This window comes from Xenopus laevis, chromosome 4S (assembly GCF_017654675.1).
Source record: "Xenopus laevis strain J_2021 chromosome 4S, Xenopus_laevis_v10.1, whole genome shotgun sequence".
Lineage (NCBI taxonomy): Eukaryota > Metazoa > Chordata > Amphibia > Anura > Pipidae > Xenopus > Xenopus laevis.
The window spans coordinates 29,479,458-29,499,395 of NC_054378.1; the positions used below are offsets into that span (position 1 = coordinate 29,479,458).

A 19,938-nucleotide genomic window follows, 5' to 3' on the forward strand; every position below is an offset into this window, starting at 1 on the left:
GTTTGCATATCTGAAATTTAGTGTTTTAGTTACTCCCTTATAGAATTGCTTCATCGTCTTCTTAATCAGAAAAATTACAAAAGAATATATATTATCACTGTGTGATTTGTTTTCAGTTAAACCTTCTCCACTCTTGATCAAGTTACAACTTCAAAATCCCTCCTCCAGATCTAATATTTGGTGATTAAATAAATATATACTTCACTCTGAGCACTCATTCCCTCTTATTAAAAAAGATCTTGAAGAATATTTCAGAATCAATGACAACAAGGAAGTAACTAAGATTGTCCTTTGGAACGCCCACAAGGCCTTCATGAGGGGAATATTCATGAAGCATAGCGCCATCCAAAAGAAAAAATTTAGAGAGAAAACTAATTCCTTGCTAAAAACAATTAAGTCCCTTGAGTCTGAAATTTTTAACAAAAATAAAACAGAATTAATTCCCAAACTCGAAGAAACCCGTCAAGAATTGGCAGACTGTTTGTACCAGCAATACGATAAGTGGCAGTCCATTTTAAAAGAAACCTGGTACTATGGAAAAAATAAAGCGGGTAAAGCCATGGCCCAAAAAATAAAGGGAAGAAGGATATATCAGAGAATAGTCAAAATAAAAAATCCAAAAACAAATTCAGAAGTCCATCATCCTAAAGAAATTGTAGAGGCATTAGCCTCATACTATGAAAATCTCTATAATCTAGAGAAAAACCCAGAAACTCACGTCCCATCAAATCAAGAAATTGATAAATACTTAGAAGGCATAGAACTACCTGTTCTCACAGAGTTTGAGCAGAAGCAGATAGGGGTCCCCTTTCGTCAACAGGAAGTAGAAGATGCTATAAGAAATTTGAAAAGGGATAAGGCACCAGGAGCAGACGGTTTTGTTAATGATTATTATAAAAAATTTATGTTTGTTCTCGCTAAGCCATTAACCGAGATGTTTAACGAAGTTGCAGCCCTTGGTGTCTTCCCAAAAGAACTTTATCGGCCATCATCACAACCATACCAAAAGAGGGAAAAGACCTGACAGATCCAGGCAACTACAGGCCAATATCTCTCTTGAATACTGATGTAAAATATATGCAAGAGTTATTGCAAATAGGTTGGCCCCATTAATACCTCAACTGATCCACCAAGATCAGGTAGGATTTATCAGAAATAGAACGACAAGTGATGGTACGAGAAAGGTCCTTGCCTTGTTGCACAAAATCAGACTCTGTCGAACGCCTACCCTCTTTGTCTCTTTAGACGCGGAGAAGGCGTTCGACAGAGTCAGTTGGGCTTATATGGCTAAGGTGTTAACAAAATTCGGTTTTTCTGGATTTATATTTAAAGCAATTTTGGCCCTCTATTCCCAACCTTCTGCCAAAGTATTATCTTCTGGAACATTGTCCCTCCCCTTTGAAATTAGTAATGGAACCAGACAAGGCTGCCCACTCTCCCCGTTAATCTTTATCTTGTCCCTTGAACCCCTTGCTCAGAAAATTAGGGACAACCCACAAATTCATGGTATACAATTAGGGAATTCCAGCACCAAATTGGGATTGTATGCGGACGATATCCTACTTTACCTACAGAAGCCCCTCATATCCCTGCCAAACTTAAATTCAGAACTTGACCTTTTCTCAAGGATCTCCTATTATAAATTAAACCAAAATAAAACAGTAATTCTCCCCTGTCATGTATCCCAAACTATTGTAAACACTTTAAAAAGCTCCTGCCAATATTCTTGGACTGATAAGTCCATAAAGTACTTAGGTATTTTATTAACTCCCTCAATTGCCCAACTTTATAAAGAAAATTATGTCCCCTGGCTAACCAAATTGAAATCTCACATAGAATCCCTAGCAAAGTTAGAATTCTCCTGGCTAGGAAGGTCAGCCGCTTTCAAAATGATGCTGTTACCCCAATTTTTATATTTATTTAGGAATCTTCCGATTAAAGTCCCCCAGAAATTCTTTATCACCTTACAAAAATTATTAAACAAATTTATCTTAATGAACAGACACTCTAGGTTCTCTAATAAGATCCTCACCACACACACTTCCAACCTAGGCCTTGGAGTTCCTGACATTGAGAAGTATTATAAAGCAACTGTTCTTGAGCAGTCCAGACCAATTTGGGCAAACTATGTTTCTAAACATTGGATCAGTATTGAGGAGGAACAATTACCTTCTGGAACGTTTAAATCATACTTGGAATCCAGGATAGTCTGGAAGGTCCAACAAAAAGTCAGGAACCCTATTACTGCTAACACCTTTAAAGTGTGGAAGGAAATGATGAAACTGTGTAAGAAAGATACTTTGGCTGTTGACACCCCTACATCACTGTCAGTATTACATAATGTTATTAAGAATATTAATCTAGATCACTGGCAGACATGTGGCTTATCAACAATTGAAGATCTGTTAGAAGGTTCAAGTATTAAACCCTTTGATGAACTAGTGGCAACATATGATATCCCAATAACAGATAAAATACTATATAATAAATTCATAAATTTCTAGCCAGGCACCCCTTTAATCCCATCACTTTTACTCCCCAAATTAATAGATTAATTAAGACAGAAGGAAGCAATAAAAAGGGTACATCCATCTTCTATAGAACATTATTGGATCTAGTAGGAGATTCCCCCAAGTGGCAGTTAAACAATTGGCAGGAGAATTTTCAGATTGACATATCAGAAGAAGATTGGGAGGCAGCATATAGATCCTTGAGAAATGCATCTCATTGTGTCTCTCATCAAGAGGGCTTTATTAAAATCATTTGGCAGTGGTATATGACACCTGAACGAATTTCTAAATTTGATCCTAAATCATCACCCTTGTGCTGGAGAGGATGCAATCAGACAGGTTCTCTGATGCATGTTCTATGGAGCTGTCCTAAATTACAGAGACTCTGGGAAGATATTGACAAATTTCTTAAAAAACTTCCTGTATCACTAGAAACAATCCCCCCTGGAATGGCCTTGCTTCATCTAGGTACCATGGACCTGCCACCTCAGGAAAGACTGATAATGAATCATATCTTTATTGTTACTAAAAATCTCATAGCAGCTAATTAGAAGTCCCCAATTATACCCAAGCTTGAAGACATTTTAAAAATAGTAGATTCCAATCTTTTAGCTGAAAAGGCTTGGGCCATAAGATGTGGCAATCTCCAGTCTTTCCTGGGAAGGGCTAGTTTATGGCCTACAATATACATACAATCTAAACTTTCAGAACTTTAGAGTTTTGAGATCAGAACTATAATCCCCTCCTCTCACAGGACACATATATGTAGAACAGTATATCCGGTTTCATTTGGCCTTATTGGATGTCAATTGAATCTTAATTTTTGGAAAATACAGGGAAAACTTTCTGTTCTATACTTTGAAGATATTGGGACTTGTAGATTAGTATTTGTTTGTTTGTTGTTAGTTATTCATAAGTTATGGGTTTTTATTGGATATTTATCACCAGATCACCAGATATTACCAGATATGACTTAGAAGTTGAAATAGGAGTATAAAAAGGTGGATACTACACAATTATACAAATATAAATACCATCAGTTCAACCTATATGCACGTGTGAAATATGCATGTTGATTTAAGTGAATATTGTTAGCTATCATAACGTAGACTATAGTTTAATCATTATTGTTGTTTTACTGCTAACTACTACTGTTGCTGTGATTACTATCATTAAATGTATATGTTTGATGTAATGACATTACTAGATTCACTACATTTATTATTGAAATGTTTGTAAAATTTCTTTCTTGAAAAACCCAATAAAAAACTATTGAAACCGTTTTCAGTTAAACCATTAGGTCACGTGATCCAGTATCTATGAGTTCCCCCTTTTTTAAATAATTTATCCCACAAAGTGCTAGTGCTTAACCTCAATAAGTTAACATTAAATAGGGTAAAACTAAGACACAATTAATTTTCCTTTTAAATATTGTGTGTATTTGGTAATTTCTAACTCATAAATAATTCATTTAACATTGATTAATAAATTACTAACAACCAGCTAAAACACCAATAAGGATGGTAAAGTGCCACCAATTGTGATCGATTCACATATAAATTACTTAAGGTGCAATTATAAATATCTCTGATTCCAAGAAAAGGTAGGAAAAGGAAATAGGTAGAAGGGTGGAGAACTGTGGTCTCAATTCTATTTTAACTTGCTAGATTGAGAAGCTATCTTGTCTAAAAAACACACAAATTCCAGAGCACTTATAGTGAAAACAGTAAAACAAGAATATTGAGACCACAGTTCCAGAAGCACTGACTTCTCCTCCTTTGTGGGGTCCCGCAGTTAGTAAAACAATCAGCTAGACAATACGGGACTTCTCCACCCTTCTACCTATTTCCTTTTCCTACCTTTTCTTGGAATCAGAGATATTTATAATTGCACCTTAAGTAATTTATATGTGAATCGATCACAATTGGTGGCACTTTACCATCCTTATTGGTGTTTTAGCTGGTTGTTAGTAATTTATTAATCAATGTTAAATTAATTATGAGTTAGAAATTACCAAATACACACAATATTTAAAAGGAAAATTAATTGTGTCTTAGTTTTACCCTATTTAAAGGGATACTGTCATGGGAAAAAAACATTTTTTCAAAATGAATCAGTTAATAGTGCTGCTCCAGTAGAATTCTGCACTGAAATCCATTTCTCAAAAGAGCAAACAGATTTTTTTATATTTAATTTTGAAATCTGACATGGGGCTAGACATTTTGTCAATTTCCCAGCTGCCCCAAGTCATGTGACTTGTGCGCTGATAAACTTCAATCACTCTTTACTGCTGTACTGCAAGTTGGAGTGATATCACCCCCCTGCCTTTTCCCCCCAGCAGCCAAACAAAAGAACAATGGGAAGGTAACCAGATAACAGCTCCCTAACACAAGATAACAGCTGCCTGGTAGATCTAAGAACAGCACTCAATAGTAAAAACCCATGTCTCACTGAGACACATTCAGTTACATGGAGAAGGAAAAACAGCAGCCTGCCAGAAAGCATTTCTCTCCTAAAGTGCAGGCACAAGTCACATGACTGGGGGCAGCTGGGAAATTGACAAAATGTCTAGCCCCATGTCAGATTTCAAAATTGAATATAAAAAAATCTGTTTGCTCTTTTGAGAAATGGATTTCAGTGCAGAATTCTGCTGGAGTAGCACTATTAACTGATGCGTTTTGAAAAAAACATGTTTTCCGATGACAGGATCCCTTTAATGTTAACTTACTGAGGTTAAGCACTAGCACTTTGTGGGATAAATTATTTAAAAAAGGGGGAACTCATAGATACTGGATCATGTGACCTAATGGTTTAACTGAAAACAAATCACACAGTGATAATATATATTCTTTTGTAATTTTTCTGATTAAGAAGACGGGGATACTTTTCTTCTTTTCTCCTACACAAAATTAAATACTGACGGAAGTCAGATCCCCTCCTTTTAGTCAATTTTTTATTGAAATTTTAGCCTGCTATGCCATTCTGGTCACACCACCTGTTCCTTTTTGTCACTTGCTATAAGCTGATAGCCCCAGTCTTTACATCTCCTTTCCAAGTAGAACGGTTTTGCTGCACAAACTTCCAGATGGAGTTAAAAGAATGACAAAGAAAAATCTCCATATTTTTCTTTAGAACCTTGAGATAACATGATCACCTGGGAATTATAACGGTACTTGCAATTAAATATTCTTGCAAACATAATTTCAGCTCTGATATTGTTTGCATAGTTGTTGAATCCCAATATTGCCTAATCTTTCTTAGACTAATTTAATAGCAAATTCTCCTTCCAAGTGATTTTTTTTAATCTGTCTGACATGGATATCATGAGATTGGCATGTATGTGATTCGGTTGAGTTTCTAATCCCTTTATGTATCCTCTAATAGTAAACTGTTTTTTCCTGTCCAGCTCCCTTAATCTTTAAAATGCTTCAAGTCTGTTATCTAGTATGCTTCTGTGTTGGTGTTGGTATTGGTATAAACCTCAGTGATCTTGTGTTAGTTGACATTTGACTTTAGGGTATATTTGATTTTAATGACATGTTTTCTGAATATTCTAGGCCTAGGTAAGTTAATGGTCTATAATGTGTCTTGCATTTAGTGATGTAATTGTCAGCATTCAGATATTGTCTGTTTGTGGCTTTTATAAAAGGAAATGTGTGGCTCGCTAAGATCGATGTTTATATACTTTCCGCTCTGCAATAATCTGTATATTTATGGATCAAGGTCTTGTGATCCCAAAATGTTACATTTCTGTTTATGTTTTACCTTAATTGAGAATGTGTGATTCGATTCCCATTGTACAAGTATGGGATCCGTTATCCGGAAATCCGTTATACCGTAATTGCAGTTAAGAAGCAATTAAAGGGGACATTTAACTTTAATTATAACAGGTTATAGTGTCATCCATTCTTATCAACTTTTCAGATGGTCATCATGTATCCATTGCCAAATGTTACACATGAGAAATATTGCAGAAGTTTTCTTAAATCTTTTTCATTCCCAAGCTTTATATTTGTTACTGTAATTTACTCAAGAGAATTACACAAGATTTGCATAGACTGTAATAGCCAAGCATCTCATGAATTTTTGAGTAGGTGGCATTGAGGTGCCCATTAGTATCTGAATCTGCAGGTTGAGTCCAGAAATATATGCACAAATGTTAGAAGTTAAGATATTTAATGCATTTACTGGATTTTGTGGTTGGTTCTTAGTGCTTTTGTTTTTTGTCAGGGCTTCCGTTTTAAACCTTATAGCTGTTATGTCTTTATGTGCAGGTGATAGCTTTGCAGTCAATGCCTGCTTAGCTCGGAAAGGTATTGAGGATTGGATTGTAAAGCAGAAGCCACCTAACTCAAGTCTCAAGACCGGGTACAGAATCACCCAAAGGGTAAGATTGCAATGATTTATATAAAATCTTTCTGAATGAGAACATACCATTTTATCATGAGCAATGGCACAACCACAAGTGTTTTCTGACATCATAGTTCTTATGTCAAGTATATTAAAATTCAGTTTTTTGTGATTAATGTGATACATTTATAAATCAGTTAAAAAAAATTGCTTTAAAAACCTGAAGATTATAACTTTAGTTATTAATGTTTATTCTAACTATACAAGGCATAATGTTCACATTATTGTCTGCAGGCCATCGAAATTCAGTTTGTCGTCTAATATTTTTTATTTTGGTGTGGTACATAGCTTTATGATTTAGTAGGTGATGTCGAAGAGTAGCAGTTCTTGAGGTCTGCCCATATCAGTAGCTTAGTTTCTAAGTGGTGTGCATGATAATTTTTCACATTAAGCAGGAAGACATCAAGCCCACCACTATATTAGAGAAGTTTGGCCTAAACCAGAAAGGTAATCTTTATATGTACAAATAGTATTTCACAGGAGCCTATCAGTCTGGGACATCCAGAGTGGTCATCTATCTTAAGGAAGGCTGATAACATTAGAAAAAAATAGTCGTATTTGTCATGTTGCACTCTGAGATATACTGCATATATATATATATTTATATATTCAGTGGTTTGCAGAGTCTAAAAAATGGATTAACTACATGTGCCTTGTTTTATATGACATCCAGTAAATTATTTAATTTGTAATTAGCTTATAATTAAGCTTTTTGTAAGGGTTTGTTATATAACAATATTTGCTGTTTATTTTTACTTGAAACACTGGTTTAATTAATTTTACATGAACGTTTGGTAATCAGCATGCAAGTCCTTTTTCTAGATATCTTCTGTGCCATGTTACTGTAACTTGGTACTACCGTATGTTACTGTTATTTTTATTTGGTACTATGGTTATTGAAGTTATGATGGTTTAATTTATTGATAGAATGCCATTACAGGAAAGAAGGAAATCATTTTTAAAAATTTGGATTATTTATATAAAATGGAGTCTATGGGATGTGGCCTTTCCATAATTCGGAGCTTTCTGGATAATGGGTTTCCAGATAACGGATCCCATACCTGTACTAGCAACCCTTGTATAGTTCAAGGTATATCTAAAACAGTAAATTAACATTAATCTATGTATCTCACCCTTATATTAATGACACACTGTTAGCAGAAGCTCTCAGGGTCAGTGAAAAGGACCAGCACCACTTGCTGTAACCCCCCCCCCCCCAATATGGACACTCGGCAATGTTTAGCATTCATGAATGGAAAACAGATTTTTAAACTTCTCTGCAGGTTGAAATATACAAATGAAAACATCCGCCTTATGGTGGGTCGCCTTTTCCACTAGGGCCCTAGAAAGGTAGCAACTGCTAGAGAGGTTATAGTTTACATCCTAAAACCACATTCTCTACAGGATTACTACTCTGGTTGAATTGCATAGTATACAGCAGATACAGATCTGTTAACTTTTTATTTGTTGTATTATTATTTTAGCAAGGGGATTTGGATGAAAATTATACTTCACAGCACCAAGTAGGTTATATATTTAACAAGCCTATCCTAGCAAGAGCAATCTTAATTTTGCAGAATTTATTTAAAACTTTGCTGCACCAGTCCTGGGACTCACTAGTGGGCTTCACTTTTCTGTAAATTATAACTATTTTTCAAAGCTTATGTGGGCATGACAACTTGTATAAACATCCTTGTTTGTGAAGTACCATGTGGCAGTCAGTTGTGTGCAAAATGCATATGTAACTTTGGTTATTATGTTTTGCAAATACAGCCCTTTTATAGTACAGTTTACTAAAAGTAATCAAATTCTGTTTGTGTTTACATTTTGACATTGCACCTTGGCCGGAGGTTACTAAGTTTAGCCAAAGCTTATGGCATTTACAAAGGTTGTAGTTTATTGTCTTAGTGCTCAGATACTGATCTTCCATGCCAGTTGTCTGGGAACATGGATATCCTGACTCTTATGGTGGACTTTATGGTTGACACATGTAAAAAGAGTTGTGGAAGGCTGTCTAAAACTTGGAATGCCAGTATCACTTTTTACACTAAGCAAAATTTTTGGTAGTAGACTCCTAGCCATAAAAGACAGAAAGCAGAAGTCTACACCTAGATCAATTACAGGCTAAATGCTGTGGGCATATTGCTACAGGACAGCTGGTGGTGTCTATTTTCCAAACTCAGCAAAGCATCTTTTTTTCAGGCTACAGAATTTAGCCACTGGCAAAAAGCTAAAGTAGTTCCCCTAGGTTCGCCCAAAACATTAATTAGTTGATAGGTGGTTGATCACGTTTAGTATCTAGCAATAAATGTCAGAGCTAGAAAGGATGTATGAGAAAAAAAATGATTCTCTGGCTTGTCAATTTCACAACAATCTGTGTCTGGTAATGAAAGCATGGGTAAAAGTGTCTTAGGGCAGAATGCAGGCTGTAAGCAGGGCCGCTCCTGCCATGAGGTATCGAGTGAAGCGTTATTTAAAAAATAACGTTCAAGGTACAGGACTTGGCTAAACATACTCTTTGTCTATTATTATAATAATAAAGAATCTTTTTATTGATCTAAAGGCAAGCAGAAATTAAGTTACTTTATGTTTGGTCCTTGTGGGATAGATACTTTAATTTCCAGTACACAGATAATCCATTTGCATAATGGACCTCTGTTTATTTGTGCACTGGTATTACCTAATACTTAAAGGGGACATATAGCATACATTTTCACAATGCATCAAATCATGTAAAATAATGTAAAATAGATATAGATCAAAAACGTCTGCATTTGCTTGAAAACTGTGCTCAGCCCTACCCCTTTGCAACATCCTGTCCAACATTTTCCAGTATCAGACTTTGCAGCTGCCGGCTCTTTCTGCTGAAGTTATACAGCACCCGCCCCTGAGGGAGGAGGGGACCTGTTTGTGATGTCACATTCAGTCCTTTCCTGCAGACATCTATTAACCCTTACTGCTTGTTCCCTGACTGCTCCTTTCTGTCCCTCGCTGTCCTGTTCCTTTCCCCCCTCCCCTCCCTGCACTATTCATTTCATTCCCTCTCTGCCCTATTCATTTAACCCCTCCCTGCAGTGTTTGTTTCTCTCCCTCTCTGCCCTGTTCCTTTCCCCCCTCCCTGCAGTGTTTGTTTCACTCCATCTCTACCTGTTCTTTCCCCCCCCCTCCCTGCACTGTTCCTTTCTCTCCCTCTCTGCCCTGTTCATTTTCCTTCCCCTTCCCTGCACTTGTTCCCTGTCTTGCAATAATTGGGGGGGGGGGAAGAAAATTAAACTGTATCGGTATAAATTAAATATAATCTGCTACTAAAAGTATTTTATTTATCAGCATTTAGTGTAATTTCCATTGTCGTTTTCTACACAGTATTATGTTGTATACAAAAAGCAATGAACATCTTTTCGGTCTTTCTTTGATACTCCCTGCATCTGTTATTATATGTTATACAATTCCAGAACATCAGCTGCATTGATTCCCTTTCTCCGCCGTAATGAAAAGTGGCAAACCTAATCCTAATTATCCTCGTTGTACGCACCAAACATAGAGTAGCTTTAATTTCCTTGTTTGTTTGTTTGTTTCCTTGCTTGTTTTTTATTAGACTTTATGCAAAGTATGTTGTACCAGTTGTACACGCTTTTTTAATGAAACTGTGAAATGAATGCAGTGCAGTTGATTAGTCTGGAGCACTTCTTATTTATGTGTAGGGTATATTTAGCTGCACTGGGGCAGGGGCTGATGTGAGTGATGTATAATCTTTGTAAAAAGCACTGTGAAATATGTTGACACTATATAAATAAAGGATAATGGTGGTGTTGTAGGCCATTTAATAATAAGGGGTAATACAACATCTGCAGTACTGTCATAAAATGCACGCAATACTGCAGATGAGCTTCAAATTAATTTATTGTGACTTCCATTAATTTCTTATATAATTCAATCATTTTTAGCAAGCAAAGATCTGTAATCTGATTTAACAGAAACTTGTACAGGAAAGAGGGTCATAACTAGTCTGCATTTTCTTGCATGATTGTAATGAATTTGACCTTTCTATGCCTCCCTCCACCGTGACTCCTGTTTAACTTTTAACCTAATCATCCAAAGATCCATTGTTGAACAAAATTCTTCTTGCCGACTTGCAGGGAAGCTGTTCATTTCAGATGACTTTGATCTTTGGTGAGCACTTCCCCTTTAAAGGGACTAAATGCTCTAGTGACATAATGAAGGGATTAGCTGTGCTGTCCTCGATGTAACAAAGCTGGATTCCAAAGAATTATCCCTGAGTGATACCAGTTGCTTCCATAAACCTCAGTTCAGCCACACAGTACAGAGAGTTTGGGATCCTGAGCCCCCTTCTCATAAATTCATTATTTCAGGCTTTGACATGAAACAGATGCATTGGCTGACAGTTTGTAGGGAACCATCTGGATTTCCAGCTGGTGAATGCAAAACGGATGTCCAGCTACCTCAAAGTGGTCTGTTGGTTCAGCACTGCTCTGCTAAGCAGGAAGTACACCTTGATATTATGCTCACTGTCACTGGTAAAATGACTGGTATTTTTGGCCACTGTCTCAGATCTTACCCAGCAGTCATGTTACAAATATTATTTGTCTTTTAGATTATAAGATCTACTGGGCAAGGAACTCATCCTCTTCTCTTAACATTTTGCACCTAACTTTAAATGTAAATTTATTTTCTATCTTTCCTATTATTTCTATATTTTCTATTATGGTTTGATGCTTCTTTGTTCTTTTATGTTGTTAAAATAAAACGGTATTGTGTACACCAGGAGCACTATATAAATAAAAATATACATACATACTGTACATACATTTATGCGTCATATTCAGCATCTAAGAAAAAAGTTAGACTCAATACTCTGCTCATTTAAAACAATATTTTATAAAAAAAAAATACTTTACTATTTTCCCCATAATGCATGTAAGGTATGGCAGGGTCTTCACGTAATCAGGTCTGACTGATTTGACTGACTGATTTGGCTACATATGATCTGATGATATGGGCCCAGGGCCAAATATTCAATCACAACAGAAGTTTATGTAGGCTCTTTGGGAGGGAACCGCATCATTGTGCCAATGTGGGCCTCTTTTGACAGAATTTTAAACCTGCCAGATAGACCCAATGTTGGAACTGTGGCTTTAAGCCCACTTTTCTACTATTCTGCTGAGCAGGCAGGACAGGTGCATTTGTGCAAGGAGAGTGTTTGGTGCCATGAATGGTATCAATACTTGAAAAAGCGTACGTTGATTTTTGATCTGAGCTTGCAGGTGGTAAATGTTTGGGACAGATGCGCCCTTTGTGTAGCATACTATGTTTACAATGCCGGTCTTTCCCTGTTCGTGAATTTCTTTTTGCATTTGTATGTTTCAGTATATGCAAAACCTTTGGTGTAGATAATTCCCCTTTTAATTCCACTAATATATTTATTTGTATACCAATAACCAAATTCTATTAACCTTTTAAGTGCCACAGAACGTAGAATCTACGTTCTGTGGAAAAGTATCTTGAAATGCCACAGAACATAAATTCTACGTTCTGCAGCATATGTATGCGGGGGAGCTCAGGAGCAGCTTTAAATGCTGCTCGCTCCTTCCCCGCTCGCTCAGAACCCCCTAGGCAATGAGCGGAGCGGGTGGGAAAGGGGCTCCTGGGGCACGATCGTCCAGGGGCCCCATAGACTCAACAGACACACGTGTCTGCGCGCTGCTGCTGCTGCCGCCTGCACTTCCGTGTTCCTCCAGCAACGCCCACGCATCGGATCAACGGATCTGGCGACTTTCTCCTGCTCCTCCACTCCTCCTGCCATCATGGACACAGATCTGCAGCTACACACCCCAAGTTAGTGTAACACACACACAAAATACACTTACATACACTTTATACACTAATACATGCTTAGATTTACACTTACACACACTCACATACATTTTTTGGGGGATCAGGGGGGCCACACACACTTGGGGGGGTATATACACTTGCACACACAAACACACGCACATAACATGCAATTTACCAATTGTACACATGCACACACACATACGCTGTTGTGTAGCTTTTTTTTTTTTCCATATTGCATCGTTGTGTTTTTGCCTGAAAAAAAATGTTTTATTGCCTTTGCGAATAGCGTATTCGCTAACCGTACTGTGCAATACCTTTTGTATGTTATTTCGGTGATTATTTTGAAATCTTGGGGATTTTGGTGCATTGTTAGCCATTTTATTGCATTTTCAGCTCTGCATAACTGTTGCTTGCTTTATTCTGTCCGTAAAACCTATTTTGCCAAGCTAAAATATTCAAACTGTAATTCTGATGTCTGATTACACTAGTCTGAAAAAAAAAGCATAGATTTTTGTGGTTTTATTGGATTTTAGTAATTTATTTGAATTTCACACTTTCTGTATTATTTTGTTATGTCTTGTAAATTTTATCTACTATATATTGGGCGTCTCTGTGCGCCACATAGTTTGGTAACTGTGAATATTGGGCATCAAAGTGTTCAGTAGACACCTGTGATTCATATTTAGGATGGTTTATGCTGATACGTTACGAAATGTGGGGCATATAATGGGGTAAAATTCAAGCTTTGTGACGATTTTCAGAAATTTTATAAAAACCGTTAGGTTCAGCATTGCTTTGCAGTTTGGCAGTTTGCAGTAGAAACACTTATTTACCCATAATGGATTCGTCAGAATGTGTACTTTCTGAAAATATATGGTTTTCTGCGGTCTCTGTACTGTTAGGAGGGTCTAATGTCACATAATACACACACCAGGTGCTTATATTGCAGCAGCCAGCACCAAAACCGCCAAATTTGGCAAAGCCTCGCGACTTAGTAGTTTGGAGCAGAAAGGCATGGGTATCCATTTTAGATTCTGTAGAATGTGTACTTTACAAAAATATATGGGTTTGGGGGGTAAACATATATTTCTGTGTTTTTACCCCAGAAAAATTCAGTCAATGTGTTGATTTGAAGTAAAGTCCTGAACAATTTGGATGCGCTAACTTCATATTGGTGTCTCTAAATGCCAAATACTCTGGTAAACCTATGCATAATGGGCATCAAACTGTTCAGTGGACCCCTGGCAATCATATTTCAGGTGCTTTTTTTTGGTACCTAATATAGTTTGGGATATGTGGAGCAGCAAAATAAAACCTTTGAAGTGATTTTTCAGAATTTTGAAATTTTTCTAGAAAAACCGCTATGTTCAGACAAGCTTTTATGTTTGGTATGTTTGGTAGTTGGGAGTAGAGACGCATAGTTACCCATTTTGGAATCAGCAGAATGTGTACTTTTCAAAAATGTATGGTTTTCTGGGGTAAACCTACGGTTTCAGGATTTTTTGCCTTGGAATCTAAAGCATGCCGTTTTCTGCCTTAGTGCTTTCAAAATTCGGAAATATACTGCAGGGAGTTTTTGCTGTACAGAAGTCCTAAATCTCCCTAAAACTATACATATCTGGTATTGGCATGTTCGAGAGACATAAGGCTTTCCAAATCAGTTGGATTTTCATCCGTAAAATGAAATATTTTTCTGGTATAAATATACTATGAAAAATGGTAATTTTTCTTTTTTTTTTTTGGTATTTAGCACTATAAATTTTTTTGCACAGGGGGAAATACATAAAAACTCAGGCAGATTTAGAAAGCTCAGTTTCTACCGAAAAAAACAATGTATAGTTTTCCTAGGTAAACTATAGGTTTCCCCTCAGAAAATGCCCCTAAAGTGAGAGAGCACAAAATGTTTAAAAAACGGCTGTCATTTCGCGTAACCAAAATGTGAAATTCTGCTGGCACTTAAAGGGTTAACAGTTTGAAAAAACAAGAATTTTAGACAGTGTATGAGTAAATAGTACCATTTCATTTGCTGCTGAACTGAAACAGCATAGCAAATGTTGTATTACAACTATCATGTAGTAATATACCTCTGGATGGAATCACAAAAGTAAAAGCATGTTTCATTTAACGCAGATTTAAGTTTTCTCCACCTTTGTGAATTCCACCCCAGGTCTACACTTGAGGTTGGAACTTTAAAATCTCCCACGGCTGCTTGCTGCACACTGATTGTTAGCTTTCTTGGTATGGTGGTGTGAAAGCTCTGCACTCTGAATCAATCTTTCAAATCCATGTGTTTAAAAGGAAAACTTTTACATCTCGTGCCTTGAACCACCATATCTTGATGCCTCAGAGATCACTTGACCAGAAATACTACAAATCTTAACTGTAACGGGTAGAAATGTGGAAGAAAAAGACAGAACCCTGCCTGTTAATTGGCTCATGTGATCTAAAAAGTATGGTTAGTTTGGTATGTTTGTGTGCACCGTGAATCATACTATCCCAGTGGGCTGCCCTTATTTTTTTTTAAATGGCAGTTTTCTATTTATGATTACCCAAATGGCACATACTACTAAAAAAGTATATTATTATGCAAATGGTTTATTTACACAAAGCAGTGTTTTACATATGAGCTGTTTTATGCAATATATTTTTATAGAGACCTACATTGTTTGAGGGGTATAGTTTTCCTTTAAGGTCATGCAACTTAATAGTCTTTTCCAGCCCACACATTTTGTAGCTTGCATTGCAAATAATAGCTAAACAAAAGGAAGAAAAAAAGAAAGTACGACCCATAGTGTTGCACCAACCCACTTTTTAATCTGAGGTCCCAAAGGGTATAAATAAAACTTAACTTTTATTAGTTGACCACATAAAATTGATATAAGACAAAAGAGTGTATAATAAAATATTTAAAACAAGGTTAGGTACACGAGCTGAATCGACACTGAGTCAGCAGCTCAGGAACGGTAACTGTAGACTGAGAAGATCTAGTGCCTTTGATAAAGCTCGCAGGTCGGCGAGCGAAACGCACGTCAGGCGCTTCTTAATTTATTTTAAAATCGTTAGGTTAAACGGAAATGAATGGGTACTGGTGAAAGGGCGGAAGGGTGGAAGGGAGGCTTGGGAAACCGCGTCCTTTAGAATCCAGCCTAATGTATTCCGCTAGTCGGATACACTGTTTCAAGTTCCTCTGATCAACGCTAAGGAGGGGAGGTGTGGGAGGAACAGGGGCAGCGTGAACAGCACCGTCTGATTGATCCTCCTTACGGCACTGGCAACAGTGTCGCATCAGTCGGCTGCTCTCATATATACGGCGCTCTTGATCTAACTCAAAGGAGAGGGGAGCGGGACCTAAGAAGGCATTGAAGTTTGAGGTCTCTAATAATTGCCCGCATTAACCCCACTTGCGCCGTTATATGGCTAAATATATGTGGTCATATATTAACGCACAAATAGCTTAGTGATATAAGCGTGTGTTGCCACATTCTGGCCCAATTATCTATATAGGACATATAGTGACCCATACTTTCATCCGGTCCGCCAGGGCCGCGTATATAGCGGTTAACCAGTACCCTGCTGTATGTGAGAATTTAGGAAGACAATAGGTGTGATTGATAACACTTATTCACTAGATCTTCTCAGTCTACAGTTACCGTTCCTGAGCTTCTGACTCAGTGTCGATTCAGCTCGTGTACCTAACCTTGTTTTAAATATTTTATTATACACTCTTTTGTCTTATATCAATTTTATGTGGTCAACTAATAAAAGTTAAGTTTTATTTATACCCTTTGGGACCTCAGATTAAAAAGTGGGTTGGTGCAACACTATGGGTCGTACTTTCTTTTTTTCTTCCTTTTGTTTAGCTATATATATCTTATGACCCTGCACACCACTGTATGTTACCAATCTCAATCAACGGAAGGTGCTACCTACTTTTCTTTTTACATTGCAAATAATAACAACCCAGCTGATATTCCAGCATGCCTGCATTTCAGGCAAAATGTGGGTGCACTATGGGTGCGTCAGGTCATTGCAAAGGCAGATAACAGAGCTTTGCCATTACCATCATAAATATTTGCTTTAATTTAGTAATTAGAAGTTTGTCTGATTACGTAGCGCTATAATGGGAGCTGTTGATAGATCCCTAATATACCCAAAAACTATTACATTGTTATTTCTCAGCCTCTATTTAAACTTACTTTATTACTATTACTAATAATGCATAACTCAATGTACAGCATATGTATACTCTCTATATTGTTTGGCATGTGTATTTAAAACATTTATATACATGTATTCAATAGTTATCTTGTAAAATTTTAGTCTTTTTTTTTGTTTTAAGTAACTAAACGTAATTAATTAAAGTTTAGGATTGAAAACCTTAATCCGTGCAATTTATGCAAGACCTAAAGGGTTAATTATGAAGTTCAATCACAAAAACAGGCTGTGAAGCAAGTAGCTGAATATATACAGACTCTGAGAGTGCTTTGAGGTAGTAGCCAATAAAGGTTTAAAGAAGGACTGAAGTGTGGTGGACAATCAATCGTCTTTTCTAGGCCTATACTTTCCTGAGGTTGTTAGCACTTTTGGAGGGGGCTGGGTTTGCTTCTGTGGTCCCTTTCATGTTAGGAAAATAAAATCAGAAGGTCTTGGTAAAGCAACTGTGCTGTAAAACTAAATAAAAAGACAGTTTTCCTTTTATTTTTCTTTAAGGGCATTCCTGTAGCCCCCTCCTGAATTTCCATGAGCAGATTAAAGCATCTGAGGCACTTTTTTATTAATTGGGGGAGGGTAAACTAAAGAGGATAGTTTGAGCTAATTAATCTGCCATGGATCTTTCGAATTTTCTCTCTTAAAATATCATTCATGTTTATACATTTCAGAGTTCACAGTGGCATTGGGCACACTGAAACAGGTAGTGCTTATTTTATAAAGACACTGGAAGCTATTTTAATAAAGGGACACATTAGCTTGAACCATAATTAAAATATACTTTTACATTTGCAAGTATTTCTTTTAAATATTTGAACCAAAAATATATTTTTTTGCCACCCTTTCATTCTTAATATACAGCATTTTTATATATTTATTAATCCACGTATTGAGACGAGCACACTATATATTTTATATTAATTTTTGGACATTGTTTTAGTAACATTTAATAATTTTATTCAATGACTCATTAAGCTGTGCCAGACCAATCTAAATTAAATTGGGGGAGAATAGCGTAAAGAGGCTATATTGAGCTAAGGAATCTGCGATGGATAGTTACAATTTTCTCTCTTCAAATATCATTCATGTTTATACACTACACAGTTCAGAGGTATTACACACCCAGTGAAACAGGTAGTGCTTGTTTTATAAAGGCACCAGAAGCTACTTTAATAAAGGGGCACGTGCTTGAACCAAGATTAAAAAATATTTTTTACATATACCAGCTGTTTTGCTAATTTTTTTAATATCTGAATCAAAAATTTATTTTTTTGCCACCCTTTCATTCTTAATATACAACATAATTATATATTATGAATCTGCTTATTGAGATGAACACACTGCCCATTTTATATCCATTTTTGGATATTAAGTTTTAGTAAATTTTAATAACTTTATTAAATGACTCATCAAACTGTGCCAGATCAATCACTTCATACAGGACAGGAGCTGTCCTGTGATAAAAATCTTCCCATCCGATCGAGATCATCTCCCGTCCGGGGGGCCCCCATAGACTGGGCCAATAAGCTGCCGACTGTGTGTCGGCAGCTTTTATCGGCCCGTGTATGGCCACCTTTAGTGTAGTTATACTTTAGAAATGTAAAATTACCTCATGGCATGTTAACTATTTCCTGAGGGGATAGTAGCTGTAAAAGGAGAGTGTGTGCATATCCAACAATTGGTAATATTGAGTGTGGATGCTACTATAACAAGAGTATTATCATTAGGCTCAAACAGTTGTGCATATGTCTCTTTTGACAACTTTAACGTCAGCTGTTGATAAAACATTAACCTCAGGTACAGAAGATACTGGTGAGGCTGCTGTCATTTTGACTTGTCATCAACTGCAGGCTTTATGAGTGCTGTAATCAGCACAGCAATGAAGATAAGGATGTGTAGCAGGAAGACACAGATGATGTCTCTTGTCTGGCTTTGGACCAAAACATCTGGTCCACAAAAACATGATGATGCTGCTGAAGTTTTGTCCTGGTGCTTAATCTTCACCCGATGGGGACCAACTTCCTTAGCACTGCATGTTAGGGTCTCTGGGACTTAGTTGGTGGTGGGAAATAGGCGTTATTATGTCCTGCAATTCCCCCACTTACACAACAGGTGGGAGTTAAGTCTCCTTACTGTGATCCAATTAGGTTTCCCTTCAACCTTTACAGCTGTTTCAAAGGTGAGGAGTACCTGGAATGGTCCTTCCCAGCGCGGCTAAAGAACTTTGGCAACGTGTCCGGTTTAGGACCCAATCTTCTGGAATGAAAGCATACAATCCCGGAACATCCGCTGAATCTGGTAATGAAGAATAAACTGGAGAATACAATTTGGTCAGTTCTTTATATAACTGAGTAACATATTGAGTCATTCTTCCATAGTTCATGCAAAGAACATCAGTAGGAGGAAAGTACTGAGCCATGCGTGCTGGTCTCCCAAACAATAATTCATGTGGGGAGAGTGCCTGACAGACATAAGCACTATACCAAGGGCATCTGGCCACGCAAGTTTAGTTTCTGCACATACTTTACTTAGTCTGTTTTTAATAACACCATTAAGTTTTTCCACTTTCCCACTAGCTTGGGGATGGTAAGGTGTGTGAAACATTTGATGTATCCCAGTGTCTTTACAGATTAGTTGCATTACCTGTCCTGTGAAATGTGTACTTTGATCGGAGGATAATACTTCAGGCAGTCCATATCTGCAAATAATCTCTGCAATCAGCTTTTTAGCTGTAATTTCAGCTGAAGCTTTTACAATGGGCCAGGCTTCCGGCCAACCAGAGAATTGATCAATACAAACATTTAGGTAGCTGTATGTAATCTATCTGCAAGATCTGAAAGGGTACATTGCTTTAGGAAGGTGTTTGGTAGGTGTTGGAACTGTTTTACCTGGATTGTGTTGCGTACAAATGAAACATGATTGTACATATTTGGCTGTGATAGACGAGAACCTGGGG

General features: G+C 37.0%; 1 protein-coding gene across 6 annotated transcripts in view; it reads left to right on the forward strand.

Annotated features, from left to right (window-relative positions):
• nkd1.S (naked cuticle homolog 1 S homeolog) overlaps positions 1-19,938 on the forward strand; it is a 154,007-nt gene that overhangs the window by 10,726 nt on the left and 123,343 nt on the right. For all 6 annotated transcript variants that reach the window (XM_041561105.1, XM_041561110.1, XM_041561102.1 and 3 more), the window contains exon 3: positions 6,785-6,897. Coding sequence is in view for 4 of the 6 variants with exons in the window: in XM_041561102.1 (XP_041417036.1) it covers positions 6,785-6,897 (113 nt within the window). In the remaining 2 variants the exon portion in view is untranslated. The remainder of the gene's footprint in view (positions 1-6,784; positions 6,898-19,938) is intronic.